This window comes from Salmo salar, chromosome ssa05 (assembly GCF_905237065.1).
Source record: "Salmo salar chromosome ssa05, Ssal_v3.1, whole genome shotgun sequence".
NCBI classification, from domain to species: domain Eukaryota; kingdom Metazoa; phylum Chordata; class Actinopteri; order Salmoniformes; family Salmonidae; genus Salmo; species Salmo salar.
In genome coordinates, this window is record NC_059446.1 from 36,500,463 (window position 1) to 36,523,400 (window position 22,938).

Genomic DNA, 22,938 nt, shown 5'->3' on the forward strand with positions numbered 1-22,938 from the left:
TTCAAGCTCTGTCATATCTGTTATTGATCATTGCTAGACAACCATTTGCAGGTCTTGCCATAGATTTTCAAGCAGATTTAAGTCAAAACTGTAACTCGGCCAATCAGGAACATTCACTGTCTTCTTGGTAAGCAACTCCAGTGTAGATTTGGCCTTGTGTTTTAGGTTACTGTCCTGCAGACTCATCTCTGCAGGACAATCTCCCAGTGTCTGGTGGAAAGCAGACTGAACCAGGTTTTCCTCTACGATATTGCCTGTGCTTAGCTTCATTCCGTTTATTTTTTATCCTAAAAAACTCCCCAGTCCTTAACGATTACAAGCATAACACAATGCAGTCACCATTATGCTTGAAAATATGGAGAGTGGTACTCAGTAATGTGTTATATTGGATTTGACCCAAACATAACACTTTGTGATCAGGACAAAAAGTTAATTGCTTTGCCACATTTTTGCAGTATTACTTTAGTGCCTTGTTGCAAACAGGATGAATGTTTTGGAATATTTGTATTCTGTACAGGCTTCCTTCTTTTCATTCTGTCAATTAGGTTAGTATTGTGGCGGAACTACAATGTTGTTGATCCAGCCTCAGTTCTCTTATCACAGCCATTAAACTCTGTAAATGTTTTAAAGTCACCATTGGCCTCATGATGAAATCCCTGAGCGGTTTCCTTCCTCTCCGGCAACCGAGTTAGGAAGGACGCCTGTATTTTTGTAGTGACTGGGTGTATTGATACACCATCCAAAGTGTCATAACTTCACCATTCTCAAAGCGATGTCTTCTTTTTTGTATTTTTACCCATCTACCAATGTGTGCCCTTCTTTGCGAGGCATTGGAAAACTTCCCTGGTCTTTGTGTTTGAAATTCACTGTAGGACCTTACAGATAATAGGACCTTACAGAACAAATTCTTACTTACAATGACGGCCTAACTGCCTTGTTCAGGGGCAGAGCGACAGATTTTTACCTTGTCAGCTCGGGGATTCGATCCAGCAACCTTTCCATCTCAAAGATGAGGTAGTCATTCAAAAATCATGTTAAACACTATTATTGCAGAGTGTATCCATGCAACTTATGTGACTTGTTAAGCATATTTTACTCCTGAACATATTTAGCCTTGCCATAACAAAGGGGTTGAATACCTGTGGACTCAAGACATTTCAGCTTTTCATTTTTTATTAATTTGTAAACATTTCGAAAAACATAATTCCACTTTGACATTATGGGGTATCGTGTGTAGGCCAGTGACAAAAACTCTCAATTTAATCAATTTTAAATTCAGGCTGTAACACAACAAAATGTGAAAAAAGTCAAGGGGTGTGAATACTTTCTGACGGTACGGTAGCTACATAACACCAGGCTCATCAATCTGGCTGAATTAGAACATAGGTAAAACACTGCACTTGTGTTGAGATATCAGAAGAGAGGAGGAAACATCATGGCACTGACAGAACATTCATGTAGCCTAAGGCGTCTAGCCGAATGAGTGTGCTCGTATTCTCCTTTAAAAGACCGCTTGAAATAAGAGAAAAAAGCAGCAATAGTATACGCTTCCTCAAAATAGTCTGAATTCATCTAAAATAACTCAATCTGTCAAATGTTGATGTTTTTGCCGAGGAGATCTTAGTTGCGCAATTTTACATCTAACTAAGATGTTTGGTGCAGTATTTCTCAATGAAAACATTTGCATGAAAATGAGTCATCTATCGTTGAATGACAAAGACTTTATTGAAGAATCCCTTCTGTTGACCATTTCACCGAGGATGGGGTGTAGACTTCGGCTCCGAACTTCGGCTTGCCTCTAGAAAGAAATGTGTGCCCAAACAGCCGAAAAAACTCAAAGTCCAAAACATCACAAAATGTCGTCATAATATATGTACAAACTCTTCCGAACTATTTCGTCTGGGAAGCATGTGGACGCCTTAAGAGATCATCTAAATGCTACAGGTCAGGGTGGGCTGAGTCTGACATTAAAGGGTTAATGTTGTTGGATTTTGCACAATGAGAACGGTAAAGGCAGAAGGTAACAGGAGCTGGAGAGGGAGGACCCAGTTGTTATACATCTTGTAGAATCCAAGGCAGAGTTTCCTAGATGGCTGGGGAACAACTGATGGGTCGCGACCAGTTCCTCTTGGTTAAGGGCTTAAGACTGGGATGACTTTGCTCATCTAGTGGGTCACAAAGAAATTCAGAAGGTTCCACAGGAGAATGCAGGTGGCTATCTTTTCTCTGAGCCTCTCCCACCTCAGAGTGTGGTTCCCCCAGCCCAGTAGAGGAGGTTCTCAGGGGGTGTAGTGGACCACCAGAGACATGGTGCGCCGTTCCCTCCGCAGGCCACACAGGGGGGCATTGCTGGGGCTCCTGTAGCTCTCGGTGTGTGGGGAGCAAAGAGGGCTGTTTTGGGGCCAGGGAGGGGCGTGAGAGGGGTTTCCTGGGGGTAGCGTTCTCCTCTCTGATGCTCTGCTTGGTGTCAAAGCCGTACACAGACTGGGGCTCCCCTCTGCACCGCAAAAAGGCCACGAAGCATCTGTAAAACTGACACACACACACACAAGTCACTTTGAGTATCAATCTCACTCACACACTGAGGCGATAGCAATTCACACATCAACAGTAAGATGGCACCGACAGATATGGCAGCTCTGCTTCTAGCTCCTAAGCAACTGTGTTATTTCTTACATTATTATCCCAGTATTTTTTTTGTGTTTTTACATACAGCCGGAAATAACTTTTGGATATCAGAGCGGCGGTAACTCGCCAGCATTACGACCAGGAATACGACTTTCCCGAATTGGATCCTTTGTTCGTACCCCCCAGGGCAATTTAACTTATTCCAGAGGCTACTCCAAAATACCGCCAGAGGAGAAAGGTATTCGGAGTGGACTTCTAGTCAGACTCAGGATGCATGCACACCATCCACCTCTTCAGAGTATATTACTAATTTTCAGTCTCTGGTTAATAAAATTAGACATGCTCAGGGTGAGGATCTCCTTCCAGAGAGACATCAGGGATTGTAACATACGTAGTTTCACAGAAACATGGCTCTCTCGGGATATACTGTCCCCGTCCATTCAGCCATCTGGGTTCTAAGTACATCGTGCAGACAGGAATAAAAAAAGAACTCTCCGGGAAGAAGAAAGGCAGGGGTGTATGTTTCATGATTAACCCTCCCTTCTGCAAATCTGATCACGACTCCATTTTGCTCCTCCCTTCCTATAGGCAGAAACTCAAACAGGAGGTACCCATGCTAAGGTCTATTCAACGCTGGTTCGACCAACCGGAATCCATGCTTCAAGATTGTTTTGATCACACGGGCTGGGATATGTTCCGGGTAGACTGAGAATAACATTGCCGAATACAGATACAGTGACTGAGTTCATCAGGAAGTGCATAGGAGATGTTGTACCCACTGTGACTATTAAAACCTACCCAAACCAGAAACCGTGGATAGATGGCAGCATTCGCGCAAAACTGAAAGCGCGAACCACCGCATTTAACCATGGCAAGGTGACTGGGAATATGGCTGAATACAAACAGTGTAAGTGTTCCCTCTGTAAGGAAATCAAACAGGCAAAACGTCAGTACAGAGACAGTGGAGTTGCAATTCAACGGCTCAGACACGAGATGTATGTGGCAGGGTCTACAGACAATCACGGACTACAAAGGGTACACCAGCCACGTTGCCGACACTGACGTCTTGCTTCCGGACAAGCTAAACACCTTCGCCCGCTTTGAGGATAACACAGTGCAACCGACGTGGCCCGCTCCCAAGGACTGTGGGTTCTCATTCTCCATGGCTGAAGTGAGTAAGACATTTAAGCGTGTTAACCCTCGGAAGGCTGCCGGCCCATACGGCATCCCTAGCCGCGTCCTCAGAGCATGAGCAGACCAGCTGGCTGGAGTGTTTACGGACATATTCAATCTCTTCCTATCCCAGTCTGCTGTCCCCACTTGCTTCAAGATGTCCACCATTGTTCCTGTACCCAAGAAAGCAAAGGTAACTGAACTAAATGACTATCGCCCCGTAGCACTCACTTCTGTCATCATGAAGTGCTTTGAGAGGCTAGTTAAGGTTTATGTCACCTCTACCTTACCTGACACCCTAGACCCACTTCAATTTGCCTATTGCCCAATAGATCCACAGACAATGCAATCGCCATTGCACTGCACAGTGCCCTATCCCATCTGGACAAGAGGACTACCTATGTAAGAATGCTGTTCATTGACTATAGCTCAGCATTCAAAACCATAGAGCCATCCAAGCTCATCATTAAGCGCGGGGCCCTGGGTCTGAACCCCACCCTGTGCAACTGGGTCCTGGACTTCCATATGGGCCGCCCACCTGGGTGGTGAAGGTAGGAAACAACACCTCCACTTTGCTGATCCTCGACACAGGGGCCCCATAAGGGTACATGCTCAGCATCCTCCTATACTCCCTGTTCTCCCATGACTGCGTGGCCAATCATCAAGTTTGCTGACGACACAACAGTAGTAGGCCTGATTATCAACAATGACGAGACAGCCTACAGGGATGAGGTGAGGGCCCTGGGAGTGAGGTGCCAGGAAAATAACCTCTCACTCAACGTCAACAAAACAGAGGTGATCGTGGACTTCAGGGAAATAGCAGAGGGAGCATGCCCCTATCCACATCGACGGCACCGCAGTGGAGAAGGTGGAAAGCTTCAAGTTCCTTGGCGTACGCATCACTGACCATCTGAAATGGTCCACTCACACAGACAGTGTGGTGAAGAAGGCGCAACAGCTTAGCCCCCAAAAACCCTCAAACTTTTACAGATGTACAATTGAGAGCATGCTGTCGGGCTGTATCACCGCCTGTTAGGGCAACTGCACCGCTCGCAACTGCAGGGTGGTGCAATCTGCCAAACGCATCACCAGGGGCAAACTACCTGCCCTCCGAGACACCTACAGTACCAGATGTCACAGGATATCATCAAGGACATCAACCACCCAAGCCATGGCCTGTTCACCCCGCTATCATCCAGAAGTTGAGGTCAGTACAGTTGCATCAAAGCTGGGACCGAGAGATTGAAAAACAGCTTATATCGTAAGGTCATTAAATAGCTATCACTAGCCAGCTTCCACCCGGTTACGCAAACCTGCACCTTAGAGCCTGGTGCCCTATTTACATAGACTTGGAATCACTGGCCACTTTAATAATGGAACACTAGTCACTTTAATAATGTTTAAATAATGTTTACATACTGCTTTACTCATCTCATATGTATATACTGTATTCTATTCTACTGTATTTTAGTCAATGCCACTCCAACATTGCTCGATCTAATATTTATACATTTCTTAATTCCATTCTTTTAGATGTGTGTATTGTTGTGAATCATTTTTAGATACTACTGCACTGTTAGATACTACTGCGCTGTTGGAGCTAGGAACACAAGCATTTCGCTACACCCAAATACAACCGCTAAATAGGTGTATTTGGCCAATACAATTTGATTTGATCAAACTCATCCAAAGAAAGCTACCTGGTCTCAGAGCATTTCATATTATTCTGTACGTAAATCAGAGACACTCCATTTAGTATGATAGGTTTCATGTGTTCATTTGTGGATGTCCATCATCCATTTCGTATGATATATTATGAATTACAATTCGTATTATATGTTAAGAATTTGCAAAATGTACAATATGTTACGAATTTGAAAAACATTACGAATTCCAATTTGTTGTGTATAACATTAGCTAGGTGGCTAACGTTAGTTAGACAAGGGGTTTGGGTTAAGGTCAGGAGTTAGGTTAACGTTAGAGTTAGGGTTAGCTAACATGCTAAGTACTTGCAAAGTAGCTAAAACGTAGTAAGTAGTTAAAGTTGCTAATTAGCTAAAATGATAAAGTTTTCCGTGATGAGAGTCGAACAGTAACCTTCTGTCTTATGTCACCATACCAAACATAGCATCATACTAATTTGAGTGTTCCAGGTGTACATGTTATGTCTAGTCTATGAGACCAGGCTGCATAAAGAGAGCACAGAGTGACCTAGTTTGCTAGTATGTGTTCTCTATTAACATTTTTAAAATAAGTCGTTGTTGTAGTGGAGGCTGCTGAGGGGAGAACGGCTCATAATAATGCCAAATGGAATGGCATCAAACACGTTTGATGTATTTGATACCATTCCACTAATTCCGGTCCAACCACTATCACAAGTTCGTCCTCCCCAATTAAGGTGCAACCAACCTCCTGTGGTGTGTTGATACTTGACACTTCTTCTTGGTTCAAGTGCCCCGAGAGAGGACAGATGGGATGTAAGGTAGCTGCCAAACTAGGTATGTCAGCCGGCCTGTTCTTACTGTTAGTGTCATAGGTATCTATGAGGCAGAGGGCAATGAGAGGTACAAAGTAATTACAGGGAGTCTGTGTCCTCACAATGACAGGAGCCAGGGTGTCACTCAGTAGTCCTTGTAGGAATGTTAGTGTCCCTCCACCCAGTCCCTATCTGCTCCTCACTGACAGGTGGGCTGTCACAAGCACTTGAACCCCCATGTTTTCATTTTATCAACTGAGCTCTCATAACAAGAGACATGATTAGCCTGTCAAGCTAAAGTAATCATGTCCATGAACGTGAAATAGTGTATTTAGCAAAAACATCATGTCAACATGTTAGGACATACCTCATAAAATGATGCCTCAATGATATCCATAGTATGGATATCATTGGTGGCTGTGTGTGATTGTCTTTCTGGCCTCACATGCCAGGCTTGAAAAATTAAAGGAGAGCCGCACACTCTAGGAGCCCAGATGCAATAATTTAATAACCTAATAACCAACGTTTCGACAGACAAGCTGTCTTCTTCAGGGTATAATGACAAACACTGCGGGGTGACTGGTTTATATAGTGTCAAAGGACACACACAGGTGTCTGTAATCACGGTGTGGCCTGATATCATTGGTTCATTGTCAGATATAAAAATAACATACCAAAAACATGAATGGATAGCATACGATCATAAATACAATTTGGTTATATAGGCCTACAAACATAGGCCTATATATGGCCACACCCGGCCATGATTACAGACACCTGTGTGTGTCCTTTGATACTATATAAACTAGTCACCCCGCAGTGTTTGTCATTATACCCTGAAGAAGACAGCTTGTCTGTCGAAGCGTTGGTTATTAGGTTAGAAGGCGAGGAAGGCGAGGTCTGTACAGGTGCATCAACCTGGAACCGAGAGACTGAAAAACAGCTTCTATCTCAAGGCCATCAGACTGTTAAACAGCCATCACTAACATTGAGTGGCTGCTGCCAACATACTGACTCAACTCAAGCCACTTTAATAATGGGAAATTGATGTAATCAATTTATCACTTGCCACTTTATATTTTTTATATTAGATAATGTTTACAACCTACATTATTCATCTCATATGTATATACTGTACGCCATACCATCTACTGCATCTTGCCATCTTGATGTAATTAGATGTATCACTAGCCACTTTAAACAATGCCACTTTATATAATGTTTTCATAACCTCCATTACTCATCTCATATGTATATACTGTACTCTATACCATCTACTGCATCTTGCCATCCTGATGTAATGTATCACTAGCCACCTTAAACAATGTTTTCATACCCTACAATACTCATCTCATATGTATATACTGTACTCCATACCATCTATTACATCTTGCCTATGCCGTTCGGCCATCACTCATTTATATATTTTTATGTACATATTCGTATTCATTCCTTTACACTTGTGTGTACAAGGTAGTTGTTGTGGAATTGGTAGATTACTTGTTAGATATTACTGCATGGTCGGAACTAGAAGCACAAGCATTTCGCTACACTTGCATTAACACCTGCTAACCATGTGTATGTGACAAATAAAATAAAAAATGTTTTATTTGTTATTGCATCTGAGAGTGTGCGGCTCTTTTTTAATTGCTCAAGTGTTCTACTCCGCTAGCCAGCACCTCGCCTAAATAGGTGTGCGTTTCTTTCGCCTCTATATTACTCACATGCCAGGCTGTCATAAGGCTGTCTAAGCTGCCATATAAGTGTCTCCCCACCGTTGTAAAGGCTACACGACAGGTGAACAACACCATTGTCCCTCTGGTCTGTCCTTTAGCGCCCCCTCTCACCTGGTTGTTGAACAGCACATAGATGACAGGGTTGATTACGGTGCTGCTCTTGGCCAGGACGGCGGGCACCACGCTGGCCATGGGGGTGACCAGGCCTGACCGGCCGAAGGTGGCCGCCAGGGCCATGACGCCGTAGGGCATCCAGCACAGCAGGTAGCAGGACACCATGGACAGCACCATGAGCAGGATGTGCTGCTCTCGCCTCTGAGCCGACAGCAGGTTGATTTTAGCCACCTGGGAACAGAAGGGGAGAAGAAAATTGTCTGGCAAAGCTTTGCATTGATTATACTGTTGTATTATTTTTGCTATTACCAATGTGTAGCACCCCACTTGTAATGCTGGTCATGTATGTTAAGGGTTCAAAGACAGTGGATTTTATGTAATGTATGACAGAGCCAAATGATCAGCTGTGTTGCAGTCCATTTTTTACTTTATCTGAAAATAAGGTTTTTCTGTGTCATGTCTTTGGGTCAAAAGTAGCTCGGTTCTGGGATGAGACCAACAGTATCTTTGCGTAAGCCAGAAAGGCATGTTTTCCACCTCCCCAGAGTTGATTTCATGCTCCCTCAGGTTCGTCGTTCTGTAATGTCCACTCTGACGCCTGTCGCAGCACCCCGACCAATGAGCATGGCTGACTGAGGATATCAGCCAATCAGGAGGAATAACAGGATTTCGGCTCCTGTGTCTCTGTCAGCGCCACAAACCTCTTACATGCTCAACAGTGGTTTTTTGATGATTTTTTTTATTTAAATAGTGAAAAAAACTATACTAAATACGCTGCTCAAAAAAATAAAGGGAACACTTAAACAACACAATGTAACTCCAAATCAATCACACTTCTGTGAAATCAAACTGTCCACTTAGGAAGCAACACTGATTGACAATAGATTTCACATGCTGTTGTGCAAATGGAATAGACAACAGGTGGAAATTATAGGCAATTAGCAAGACACCCCCAATAAAGGAGTGGTTCTGCAGGTGGGGACCACAGACCACTTCTCAGTTCCTATGCTTCCTGGCTGATGTTCTGGTCACTTTTGAATGCTGGCGGTGCTTTCACTCTAGTGGTAGCATGAGACGGAGTCTACAACCCACACAAGTGGCTCAGGTAGTGCAGCTCATCCAGGATGGCACATCAATGCGAGCTGTGGCAAGAAGGTTTGCTGTGTCTGTCAGCGTAGTGTCCAGAGCATGGAGGCACTACCAGGAGACAGGCCAGTACATCAGGAGACGTGGAGGAGGCCGTAGAAGGGCAACAACCCAGCAGCAGGACCGCTACCTCCGCTTTTGTGCAAGGAGGAGCAGGAGAAGCACTGCCGGAGCCCTGCAAAATGACCTCCAGCAGGCCACAAATGTGCATGTGTCTGCTCAAACGGTCAGAAACAGACTCCATGAGGGTGGTATGAGGGCCCGACGTCCACAGGTGGGGGTTGTGCTTACAGCCCAACACCGTGCAGGACGTTTGGCATTTGCCAGAGAACACCAAGATTGGCAAATTCGCCACTGGCGCCCTGTGCTCTTCACAGATGAAAGTAGGTTCACACTGAGCACGTGACAGACGTGACAGAGTCTGGAGACGCCGTGGAGAACGTTCTGCTGCCTGCAACATCCTCCAGCATGACCGGTTTGGCGGTGGGTCAGTCATGGTGTGGGGTGGCATTTCTTTGGGGGGCCGCACAGCCCTCCATGTGCTCGCCAGAGGTAGCCTGACTGCCATTAGGTACCGAGATGAGATCCTCAGACCCCTTGTGAGACCATATGCTGGTGCGGTTGGCCCTGGGTTCCTCCTAATGCAAGACAATGCTAGACCTCATGTGGCTGGAGTGTGTCAGCAGTTCCTGCAAGAGGAAGGCATTGATTCTATGGACTGGCCTGCCCGTTCCCCAGACCTGAATCCAATTGAGCACATCTGGGACATCATGTCTCGCTCCATCCACCAACGCCACGTTGCACCACAGACTGTCCTGGAGTTGGCGGATGCTTTAGTCCAGGTCTGGGAGGAGATCCCTCAGGAGACCATCCGCCACCTCATCAGGAGCATGCCCAGGCGTTGTAGGGAGGTCATACAGGCACGTGGAGGCCACACACACTACTGAGCCTCATTTTGACTTGTTTTAAGGACATTACATCAAAGTTGGATCAGCCTGTAGTGTGGTTTTCCACTTTAATTTTGAGTGTGACTCCAAATCCAGACCTCCATGGGTTGATAAATTGGATTTCCATTGATTATTTTTGTGTGATTTTGTTGTCAGCACATTGAACTATGTAAAGAAAAAAGTATTTAATAAGATTATTTCTTTCATTCAGATCTAGGATGTGTTGTTTAAGTGTTCCCTTTATTTTTTTGAGCAGTATATATTCACGTCACCAAATAATTTATTAAAACACTGTGTTGCAATGAAGGTCTACAGTAGGGTTTACTATTTTACCAGTATTTTACAAGTGTTCCCTCCTAAGAATAAATCACTTTTCTCCCAGGTAACCCGGTATTTCCCACGAAAACCGGAAGTGTCATTCAAAAGCATTATAAAGCATATAAATAGGCCTATGTCTGGATTTGATTAGAGCTTTCTTCGAAAATTGACGCCTGATTCTACCTGAGCCTGCCGTGTCATACATTAATGGGGCAGCAGGTAGCCTAGTGGTTAGAGGGTTGGGCCAGTATCCGAAAAGGGTAGGCTGTCATTGTAAATAAGAATTTGTTCTTAACTGACTTGCCTAGTTAAATAAAGGTTAAATAAATTAAATACATTTAATGAGCCCAAAAAAATCCCAAATGACTGTGCTGTTATCCAATACATATATAGTACTAGTCAAAAGTTTGGACACACCTACTCATTCAAGGGTTTTTCTTTATTTTACTATTTTCTTCATCAAAACTATGAAATAACACATACATTGAATCATGTAGTAACCAAAAAAAAGTGTTAAACATATCAAAATATATTTTAGATTTTAGATTCTTCAAAGTAGGCACACTTTGCCTTCATGACAGCTTTGCATACCCTTGGCATTTTCTCAACCAGCTTCACCTGGAATGCTTTTCCAACAATCTTGAAGGAGTTCCCATATGATGATCACTTGTTGGCTGCTTTTCCTTCACTCTGCGGTCCAACTCAACCCAAATGAGATGGTTTGAGGTCGGGTGATAGTGGAAGCCAGGTCATCTGATGCAGCACGATCACTCTCCTTCTTGGTCAAATAGCCCTCACACAGCCTGGAGGTGTGTTTTAGGTCATTTTCCTGTTGAAAACCAGATGATAGTCCCACTAAGCGCAAACCAGATCGGATGGCGTATCACTGCAGAATGCTGTGGTAGCCATGCTGGTTTTAAGGTGTGCCTTGAATTCTAAATAAATCACTGACAGTGTCACCAGCAAAGCACCCCCAAACCATCACACCTCCTCCTCCATCTTTCACGGTGGAAACCACACATGCGGAGATCATCCGTTCACCTACTCTGCGTCTCACAAAGACACGGCGGTTGGAATAAAAAAAAAATCTAATTTGAACTCATCAGACAAAAGGACAGGTTTCCACCGGTCTAGTGTCGTTGCTCGTGTTTCTTGGCCCAAGCAAGTCTCCTCTTCTTATTGCTGTCCTTTAGTAGTTTTTTGTTGTTGCAGAAATTCGACCATGAAAGCCTGATTCACTCATTCTCCTCTGAACAGTTGATGTTGAGATGTGTCTGTTACTTGAACACTGTGAACCATTTATTTGGGCTGCAATTTCTGAGGTTGGTAACTCTGCAGCTGTGGTAACTCTGGGTCTTCATTTCCTGTGGCGGTCCTCATGAGAGCCAGTTTCATCATAGCGCTTGTTGGTTTTTGTGACTGCACTTGAAGAAACGTTCAAAGTTCTTGAAATTTTCCACATTGACTGACCGTCATGTCTTAAAGTAATGATGTACCGTCGTATCTCTTTGCTTATTTGAGCTGTTCTTGCCATAATATGGACTTGGTCTTTTACCAAATAGGGCTTCTTCTGTAATGAGACGATGATATCCAATCAATTGAGATTGTCTGGATTATCATAACTGTAAACAGTAGTTCAAATGTTAGGGTACATTCACCACTAGGGTCACTTGTCCCTAAGGACGAAGCCACATGGGATTCCCGCGAAGGCGGGACTTCCTTCAGTACTGGGAAGTACTGAATGAGCTTCGCAAAAGCACATTTTACTGATTAATCAATGTTAATGATAAATCAAACCTGTATAGGCTATTTGGGAATTTCACTTTACTTAACCTGAGAGCGTTGCTGTATCAAGGTTAATGTAGAAAATTGTCTTATTTGCAGAAACCAATCAATTTGGAAATTATTTAACATGTCAATTTGAAAAAGGTAAGTCGAGGAATTTCAACGTGACACAGGAAAAATGAAATGGTTGCTTTGCCTTTGTTAGCTGTAGCATCTCGTGCAAGCTAATCCTACTTTGTACACTTTCAAGCATAACATAGAATCCCTTTAAAGATGGGAATGGTTTAACTGGAACGTGCGTTAAACAAAGAAATACACTGAGTCTACTCACGCTACGGAGACCGCGAAGGACAGAGAATTATCTCTTTGTCAAGCTAATATCTCCTCAAATTTCAAATCAGCTGCCTCTGTGTCCTCGCTCGAGAAATTAAAACTGACCGAGTCTACCAGGTTCTGAAATGCGGGAGACAGAAATAGCACGTTTGGCCCAACGCGTCTATTTCTCAAATTTCTATAATTAGCTGGATTGTTATCCAAGTAAATTTTATCACTAACTTTACCAACTCATAAGACACACTGACGTCATCAGATACGCGACACCAGGACAACTTCTATGGGTAAACACACACAACCAATAATTCCTGTCTACAACTCCCCTACTGTATAGCATAATCTGGGTGTATAATGCAATCTGCTTTTCATTTTTATATAGGCTGAATCAAAATAATTGCCTCATTCTATCTTACATTCCTCACACGGGGCACTATATGTCGTAAATTGACTGTCATTAAATGTGAAGACTTATTTTAATTACACAGAATTGATTTGATAAACTAATCATCTAAACTTTAATTAACTAGGAAGTCGGGGCACCACAGGAAAATATTTATAGTCTTTATTTCCTGAATCAACTCTTCAGATATTTTCATATCTTATCAAAACAGTTGCTTATTAATGAATTGTACCTCATCAGTTCTCATTGTTAAATGTCGCAAACCCTTGGATATCTGCATGAAACCTAGCCTCCATAATGAATCAGCGATATACAAATTGGCTTAATTATTTGTCCCCACCTCTTTCCATTGTCTACCAAGCCGTCATACTGGTTTAGCCCACTAGGGACTATTCAATGCATTGTGTTAGTAACGAATAACTATATTGTTTGTTTATGTATTTCTGTGATTTGATTAGTTAGTTAGTAAATAAGTAATTAAGCCAATTTGTATATCGCTGATTCATTATGGATGCTAGGGTTTGTGCAGATATCCAAGGATTTGCGACGTTCAATAATGAGAACTGATGAGGTACAATTCATTAATAAGCGACTGTTTTGATATTAAAATATCTGAAGAGTCAATTTGGGAAATAGAGACTCTATAAACAAAATTTTTCCGTGGTGCCCCGACTTCCTAGTTAATTAAAGTTACATGATTAGTTTAATCACGTAATTAAATTACACATAGAGAATTGATTTGCTAATATACAGTCTTCACATTTAATGATAGTCACAGACACAACAACTGGTACTGTATGATAGAGGCTACTGCACATTAAGCACGACAGAAAAACATAAAAGCCCATAGATGTAGCTAGCTATACGCTCTCTTGGGTAAATATATGAAATTAGCTCCAGTAGGTTAATCATTTTGAGTGAACTGTATTTTCTTATACTGTATTCAATGGACTGGAATTACCTTCAAACCATGATGAAGCAGGGAGAAAACCTGCAATTCTGGTTCAGCACATGTGGCTAGCGAATTTGATTCTAATTTTGTTAATATATTAGGGCTTATTTGTATAATTAGTAGTCTGACGCATATATAGGCCTACCTTTCATAATATTTCCCCTAATGTTATTAGCCTACTGTACCTCCTCTTTCTCTCTCTATTGTTTCTTCATTCCTTACTCGCTTCCAACAGTTAAATGAAATAAGTTGCAGTGTCCTTATCGTCATCTATTAATATAGAACTAGAACAAATTCGCTCCTTTCAAAACTACCAGTAAGTTCTATTGGCTGATGTATTTAACATTCAGCAAACAAGAGCTTGCGTCCCTCTTAAAATAGTCTATTGGTATGAGAAATGCAAAAAATAAAAGAATAATGTCCAGCAAGCTATTCTATTCTAGCTTTTCCAAGAGCTAAGGATAGAGGCCAGTGGAGCACAGGTGCGTGCGTATTGTGCGAGAGGCTATAAGTTAGAAGCTTATTATGCATAACCCATCATTAATTAGCTAAATATAAGGCTAAAACTGCATTGAATGTATTACCTAAAAGAGGTAGGCTAGGACATCTATATATAGGACTATATATCAATCTAGAAGAAGATTATCTATTTTGGGTGCAATTTGAATGGAGTTGATGGAGAGAGAGAAAGACTGCGAGAGAGTGCTCACGCGTGCACTGATTTAAAGCAATGATATTCGAGTGATAAGCTGTTTTAAAACTCTGCAGCCGCAATTAAAAAAACACATCTTTACAATAAAAAAATAAGGTGATCCCCGAAAGCCAGATGGAGATGGGTTAACTAGAGGTGCATTCGGTCTTTATATTACTGTAGCATAAACTATGCTGCAGCAAATGCAGGCCTACCTGTCACAAAAAAAAGTTACCCTAATGAGATGATTGGTCTACATGCATTGTGAACTGCGCTCCATACTGAGATGGGCGGCCTGTCCCCACCGTGAGCATTGATGATTCATCATGCAGAAGCCGTAGAGAAGCCAGATTTAGATATTGCATATAGTTTAACAGTTCCACTTCACACCATGCTGTTCATATAAATACTTTATTATAATTTACTGGTTTCTAGCAGTTATTTATCCCGGGAAAGGGGAGTGGTTTAGGTTGGTAAATCCCAGTACATCTCGGTAACCGGGTTCCCGCCATTCAACCCTAGTCTACAGTAGACTCAGAAGCATTCTGTAGGGTAGCACCATGGTGTAGCTGGAGGACAGCTAGCTTCTGTCCTCCTCTGGGTACATTGACTTCAATACAAAACCTAGGAGGCTCACGGTTCTCACCCCCTTCCAGAGACTTACACTGTAGTTATGACAACTTCTGGAAGATGTCCTCCAACCTATCAGAGCTCTTGCAGCATGAACTGACATGTTGTCCACCCAATCAAAGGATCAGAGAATGAATCTAGTACTGGAGGCATAAGGTACAGCTAGCTAGCACTGCAGTGCATAAAATGTGTTGACTCAAAGAGAGAAAGACAATAGTTGAACAGTTTTGAACAAATTAATTTCTTCAAAAATGAAAGAGAAGCGAGAGAGTGAGAGCAATATTTCATTGTATAATTTCTTTCACTTTTCACTTAGCTAGTGTCAAATGCAGTTTAGCCTACTCAAACAGACAGGGATGCTATGTTATCTAGCTGGCTATCCAACACTGGAACTCTAAGTCAAGGTAAGCTTTTGGTTTTATTAATTTATTGCCACCGAGGCCCGCCGGTGTAACTGCTAAACTGATTGCTGCTGACTACACTGTACTGCATTATTGTACTGCAATACTGCATTATTGTAGATGCAGGCAAGAGTGTGCAAGGTGGTATTGAATGTGTCACTGTCTGTTACCTTGATTACTGAAAACTCTCTCGACCTGTGCACCTACCTTGTAAACTTTCATTCATAGGCTAGGTTGTAGCAACCTCATGATGGGCACAGGGAAAATGTGAGTATCATGTAGTAGCCTAAACCTATCAATGTTACATTGAGCTGGGTGAATGGTATATGAATGACAGTCATCCAATATGCTGTAATAGAAATGAGGCCATGTTCATAAAAAAAGTTTTCATCCTCCCTCATCATAAACGGCACCGACCACCACTGATGCTCAATTAGACACAGCCTTGTTGCCGGCCGAGTAGGCCATAACCTCTGTTACATACGCAATTCTACTGCTGCCAAGCCATCACAAAGGGTATTTCTGGTGTATTGCTTAGATTTCTCTATTCCAGAGCCACAAAGGAAGCAGGCACTTCTATCTTTTCAGGAAATTGATAAAATGGTACATTTGTGACACCTGGAGATTTGGCCATGCATTGGAGTAACACATTAGGATGCTGTCGTATTGATATTTATTCTGAGGCACAGTTATGAAATGATAAATCTCACAGTGATGTAAGACCATGGGAGAGGCTTTTATGACCAACAGTGTGCCTGGAATTAAGATGTGCAGTGAGTCTTAAGCATAAAATCCCCACCCTTGATCCATACTGATTCTCTTCATATGAATGTCATTTCTCTGTGTGATGTGTCACTGCACGGTGAATTGTCATTCACCTCTCAGATGACCGTACTGCTCCACAAGCTGGCGCTTGGTTTCTAAGAAAAGCCTGGGGGGGCGGCTTCAGAAGGAAGGTGACTGGTGGATCAGCGAAGCGGGAATTCACAAGTAATCAGGTCTGCAGCGCTGGTCCCCTCAGCTGAACAGAGTTAAACAAACCCAGGGAAAATGAGCCACTTACATAACTGGATTGTCACCAATAGTAACGGGCCGATTCCACAGCCCAAAAATAGCTCCTAGATTATTCATTCATGGAGTAGCGCTGGCGGGTAGCATAAGGCGAGGGCACTCTGAGCAGGGCAGGCAGCCACAGCCACCAATTGGAACCCTTTAATTACAAATTGGTTGTGTGGGTTTATAAAAACCCCTGAAAGGCTAGGATGATTCACAAAAACCTGAGGAGGGTTGAACACAACCAGGTCCAGAGTCCCCAGAGAGCCTGCCTTTAACGATTGTCCAAATGATTAGACCAAGGTGCAGCGTGGTGAGTGTTCATCTTTATTTTAAATCGGAACACTTAAACAAAATAATAAACAAATACAAAAGACCGTCACGTCTTGCAGGCTAAATACGAGCAGTACAAAATAAAGATCCCACAAACACAGGTGGAAAAAGGCTGCCTAAGTATGGCTTCCAATCAGAGACAACGATAGACACCTGCCTCTGATTGGAAACCATACCCGGCCAAAACATAGAAAATAAAACATAGAATGCCCACCCCACACCCTGACCTAACCACATAGAGAAACAAACCCTCTCTCTCAGGTCAGGGCGTGACACTGCCTCCATTACTCCCCAGAGAGCCTGCCTCCATTACTCCCCAGAGAGCCTGCATCCATTACTCTCCAGAGAGCCTGCCTCCATTACTCCCCAGAGAGCCTGCCTCCATTACTCCCCAGAGAGCCTGCCTCCATTGCTCTCTCCATTACCTCCCAGAGAGCCTGCCTCCATTATTCCCCAGAGAGCCTGCCTCCATTACTCCATTACGCTTTGTGCACGGGGGCAAACTGTTGCCATAAAGTTGGAAGCACAAAATCGTCTAGAATGTCATTGTACGCTGTAGCGTTAAGACTTTCCTTCATTGGCGGTAAGGGGCCTAGCCTGATCCATGAAAAATAGTCCAATGGCGGCGAGCTTTACACCACTCCAGCCAACGCTTGGCATTGTGTATGGTGATCTTAGGCTTGTGTGTGGCTGCTCGGCCATGGAAACCCATGACGTTGCTTCCAGAGGCAGTTTGGAACTCGGTAGTAAGTGTTGCAACCGAGGACAGACAATCTTTGCACGCCGCACGCTTCAGCACTCGGCGGCCCCGTTTTGTGAGCTTGTGTGGCCTACCACTTCGCGGCTGAGCCGTTGTTGCTCCTAGACATTTCCACTTCACTATAACATCACTTACAGTTGACCGGGATAGCTCTAGCAGGGCAGAAATGTGACGATCTGACTTGTTGGAAAGGTAGCATCCTATGATGGTGCCACGTTGAAGGTCACTGAGCACTTCAGTAAGGTCATTCTATTGCCAATGTTTGTCTATAGAAATTGCATGGCTCTCGGCTCAATTTTATACATCCGTCAGCAGCCGATGTGGTTGAAATAGCCAAATCCACTCATTTGAAGGGGTGTCCACATACTTTTGTATGCGGACTCTACTTCCAGCGCCCAGACTCTACATCCGGCGCCGACAGAGATGGCCGCCTCGCTTCGCGTTCCTAGGAAACTATGCAGTATTTAGTTTTTTTATGTGTTATTTCTTACATTGTCACCCCAGGTAATCTATCAAATATCAAATCATAGACTTAATTTTTATATAATAAACACACAGAAATACGAGCCTATGGTCATTAATATGGTAAAATCGGGAAACTATAATTTCGAAAACAAAACGTTTATTCTTTCAGTGAAATACAGAACCGTTCCGTATTTTATCAAACGGGTGGCATCCCTAAGTCTAAATATTGCTGATACATTGGACAACCTTCAATGTTATGTCATCATTATGTAAAACTCTGGCAAATTAATTACGATCTTTTTTAGGAAAAATGGTCTTCACACAGTTCGCAACGAGCCAGGCGGCCCAAACTGCTGCATATACCCTGACTCTGCTTGCACTGAACGCTAGAGAAGTGCATAATTTCCCAAGTTAATATTGCCTGCTAACATGAATTTCTTTTAACTAAATATGCAGGTTTACTTGTGTATTGATTTTAAGAAAGGCATTGATATTTATGGTTAGGTACCTTGGTCCAACGATTGTGCTTTTTTCGTGAATGCGCTTTTGTTAAATCATCACCCGTTTGGCGAAGTTGAAGTAGCCTGTGATTCGATGATAAATTAACAGGCACCGCATTGATTATATGCAATGCAGGACAAGCTAGTTAAACTAGTAATATCATCAACCATGTGTAGTTAACTAGTGATTATGTTAAGATTGATTGTTTTTTATAAGATAAGTTTAATGCTAGCAAGCAACTTATCTTGTCTCCTTGCTGCACTCGCGTAACAGGTGGTCAGCCTGCCATGCAGTCTCCTCGTGGATTGCAATGTAATCGGCCATAATCGGCGTCCAAAAATAGCGATTACCGATTGTTATGAAAACTTGAAATCGGCCCTAATTAAAATCGGCCATGCCGATTAAAACGGTCGACCTCTACCACTCACCCCCCTGATGGCGACCAGTATCCCGCCGTAGGAGTAGACCATGATCATGAGGGGCAGCAGCAGGCAGAAGATGAACAGGCAGACCACGTAGGAGACACTGGCCGGAGAGCGCTGGGTCCACTGGACAGAGCAGGAGGTCCCGGCCCCCTCCGGGCCGTAGCTGCTCCAGCCCATGAAGGGGGGCAGGGTCCATAGCAGGGAATAGAGCCAGGAGCCCCACACACACAGCCAGGCCTTTCTGAAGTCAGACACGTCAGCCTTGGTGGAGCGCTGCACCGTGGCGTAGCGCTCATAGGACAGAATGGACAGAGACACCAGGGACACGATCCCTAGGAGGGACAGAGAGAGAGGGAGAGCAAGGAAAAGAGAGAAAGAGAGAGAGAGATGAGGGGGTGATGCCAGTTATCACTGTTTTTTTCACCAGTTTGAGAATTCAGATGCTAAGGAGAATGGGAGAAGGTTAGATAACAATCCTTAGCTCTGTTTTGGTAACATTTAGCTAAATGTTAAAAGTAATATTTAGTAAACCCAAGAGAGAGCTGGCATGCCATACCACACAGGACAGTAAGAAAATGTATGGTGCAGTATTATATTCCTACATGAAGTCAGACCACTGCAAGTTGGCTTTTAGTGCTGTTGTTATCAAAGAGAACCGGGTGATTTAAGAGGCTTGTCTTTTATTTTATTATTTTCAGCCGAGGTTGAGGATAAGAACTTTATCAGATAAGCACTAAGTGGAGTGAGATAAAACATGAGGCACTTGTAGGACGTGCTATACAAATCTATACTGTGTGTGTGTGTGTGTGTGTGTGTGTGTGTGTGTGTGTGTGTGTGTGTGTGTGTGTGTGTGTGTGTGTGTGTGTGTGTGTGTGTGTGTGCACACGTGCGTGTCTGCCTGTCTTTCTGCCTGTCTGTAAGTGTGTGATTGGGACGTGTGTGTGTGTGTGTGTGTGTGTGTGTTTGTCTATAGCTGAGGGAAAAATAGGTTTATGTCTTTATTATGCTAGTTTGTCTCAGAGTACTAGCCTGACATTCTAGGAAGTGTGACTCGTTATTGAATTGAGTGTGTCCTCTCAGGAGGTGAGAACTTGCTAAAAGTTTTCCTCCTGTGCAACAACTGAAAGGAAATGAACAAAAAAGTTTGCCCAACTTAATTTAGTCTTCCTAAGTGCTCAGAGTACTTTGAGACTTTGTTAGTTGTGAATGGATGCCATCCCTAATTAGTGGTCGCTGGCTGTTATGAAGAATGACAGTATATAAAGCCTTCAGGAAGCAGACAGAGTAAAATATGACATCGATTAGAGAAATTGTTCAGGGCCGGAGTGATGTGCCCACTCCTCCCCTCCGGGAGTGTTTACAGGTTTGGTTGAGCTTTCTGGGGAGCGGGGTTTGCATGTGTGTGTGCTTATGTGGTTGTCAGTCATGCATGTGTGTAATGCTCACTGCCCTCCTGCGTGGTTTCAAAGGGAAGGGGAACAGGGGAGTCCAGTCTGCCCTATCGCTCCCATCGGGATAATTACCGAGCTTTAAAGATATCCAACAGCCAAATGTCACAGCATTGGACCAATAAACTGCTTGGACAATTTATTTATTTACCAAGCTCATTAAAAACAATAGCCATTTTTGTACACTTTAAATCAGAAACATGAATGACTCCAACATTTTTTTATTGAACCTTTATTAAACATAATGAACTGCATTTGTCAAACAACCACAGATTATAATTCAATAAATTTTGGTTATCCAATTTTGGATCCAGAGACATGCAAGGAGAGATGACAGATGAGAAGTGTACATGTATAAGATCAGCTACAGTTTGTATGAGTGGCTGATCTAAAAGTGTACTACTTTAGGCTATGTTCTACTCTGTGTTGAATGGGCGGTCTCATTACGGGGTTATACATTAGAATAGTCTACATGCTTTACATTTCCAAGGCCCTATGCAAAGTCCCTACATTTACTATGTCAAGCTTCCCAATCAAGTGCAAATTGAAACTTATTCACACACAGAAACGAATCAATTTTGGTATAAAGGTTGAATGCAAATGTCTCTTGCTCTTGCTAATGCTTCATGCAATCGTTTTTCATTAATGTTCCACTGTTTCCATATTCAAATGTAGGTTAATGAAAATGTTACAAGCACAGGGAGGAATAAAATACCATTCATTTATCAATTAGATTGGATATACAGTAATAAATTCATGTTGAATTGTGCTCTGAGACTTTTCATAATGAGCCTGGAGGACTTATTTTAGAATTGATCGAGCAGTAATGATCTGATGGATTTGCATGCCCTTTTGCCAGTAAAATTGCTTAGGCTAAGAAACTACTATATACAAAATATTAGTTTTATTTGTCACATGGAGGTTAGCCTAAAGTGTAGGCTAAATGGCTTTCGCTGACTATTGAAATATTTGAAAAACTCACCGAAAAGCGAATTGGCGAAGCCGTACCACTTGCAACCATGGTGTCCAATGAGCCATCTCCCCTGTAGACTTGCCGCAAAACTGAATGGAGTTCCACAAATACACACGAGGATGTCGCTCACGCTGATGTTCAGAAGGATGAGGTTGATGGGCGTCCAAAGCGACCGAAACTTTGCGAAGATAAGCAGGACAAGAAGGTTGTTGAAGAATCCCAGGACCAAAATGAGCCCAAGGCATACTGCCACCACCGTGTGACCTTGCCTGCTCAGGTCGAGGGGGTCCTGGGGAACCAAGGTGTCCCGAACACTGACATTGGTGCTTAGGTTGGAAGCAGAGCTTTCTGTGCTGCTGAAATTCAGAGCTCTTATGTGGACAACCATCAGCACCCTCAGCGCACGCGGGGGTGACTTACAACACGAGGAGTGAACGCTCTCTCACTCATTCAAACTCGCTCACAGCGCAGAATACATGCTCACAACAGTCTCGGTGAAAAATAAAGACATACAGAACCCACATTTATTATATCACCTTACAACCCAGCTAGCACATAACGTGCTGACAACCATATTGTAATGAAACCGGCAGGGAGCAGGTCTCGAACCCTCGACCTTCTAGCCCGAAGTCCAGCGCGCTATCGACTATGCCCCAAAAGCATGCTCGAGCGGCAGAGTCGATACCCCCACGTATAAACCCAGGGTCGTTAAACTACTCCCTCCTTCCAAAGAGCGCGTCCTTGCGACTCATCGTTGTATAGGAACGCGCTCATCGGCCAAGCACACGCACTGTCGTGGATGCAAGGCCTCGAACCCTCGACCTTCTAGCCTGAAGTCCAGCGCGCTATCGACTGTACCCCAAAAGCATGCTCAAGCGGCAGAGTTGATATCCGCGCGTATAAACCCAGGGTCGTTGCAATATGTTTCTTAGAGCTTGGTGTGATCGTGGTTGTCCTATGGCTATTTTGCATACAACCTTCCCACAACTTCCTGGGAAGGGACGTTATTTCTTGGCATTTCATTACTTTAACAGAAAGTTTCCTACAAGTTAAAACATGGTTACATTTCATTTACATTTTGGTAATGTTCTAGGAACGTTCTCCAACTGGTTTGACATTGGGAATGTCCTCAAATGGTTCAGAGAACGTAACGTTTGTGGGAATTTCAATACTTCAGCATGGTTCTATAAAAAGTAATATTCTCAAATTGTTCTGAGAATGTTAGAAGACTTTCCATAAAAAAACACAAG

At 43.2% G+C, this 22,938-nt stretch overlaps 1 protein-coding gene across 1 annotated transcript; it reads right to left on the reverse strand.

The window, feature by feature from the left end:
* Positions 1-1,163: 1,163 nt before the first annotated feature.
* Positions 1,164-22,581, reverse strand: LOC106604747 (pinopsin). The gene is made up of 4 exons (XM_014199725.2): positions 21,698-22,581; positions 19,271-19,599; positions 8,125-8,358; positions 1,164-2,532 (listed from the first exon to the last, which is right to left on the reverse strand). The coding sequence occupies exons 1-4, from the start codon at positions 22,074-22,076 to the stop codon at positions 2,086-2,088; spliced, it is 1,389 nt and encodes a 462-aa protein (XP_014055200.2). The 5' UTR covers positions 22,077-22,581; the 3' UTR covers positions 1,164-2,085.
* Between the last annotated feature and the right edge of the window lie 357 nt (positions 22,582-22,938).

What these genes read in the sequence shown, in the direction of transcription:
- LOC106604747 (XM_014199725.2), bottom strand. Translation starts at nt 22,076, where the DNA reads ATGGTTGTCCACATAAGAGCTCTGAATTTCAGCAGCACAGAAAGCTCT. An exon ending in TACTGGTCGCCATCAGGGGG is followed by an intron (nt 8,359 to 19,270) that starts GTGAGTGGTAGA and finishes TTCTGTTCCCAG; the next exon opens with GTGGCTAAAATCAACCTGCT. An exon ending in ATGTGCTGTTCAACAACCAG is followed by an intron (nt 2,533 to 8,124) that starts GTGAGAGGGGGC and finishes TGTGTGTGTCAG; the next exon opens with TTTTACAGATGCTTCGTGGC.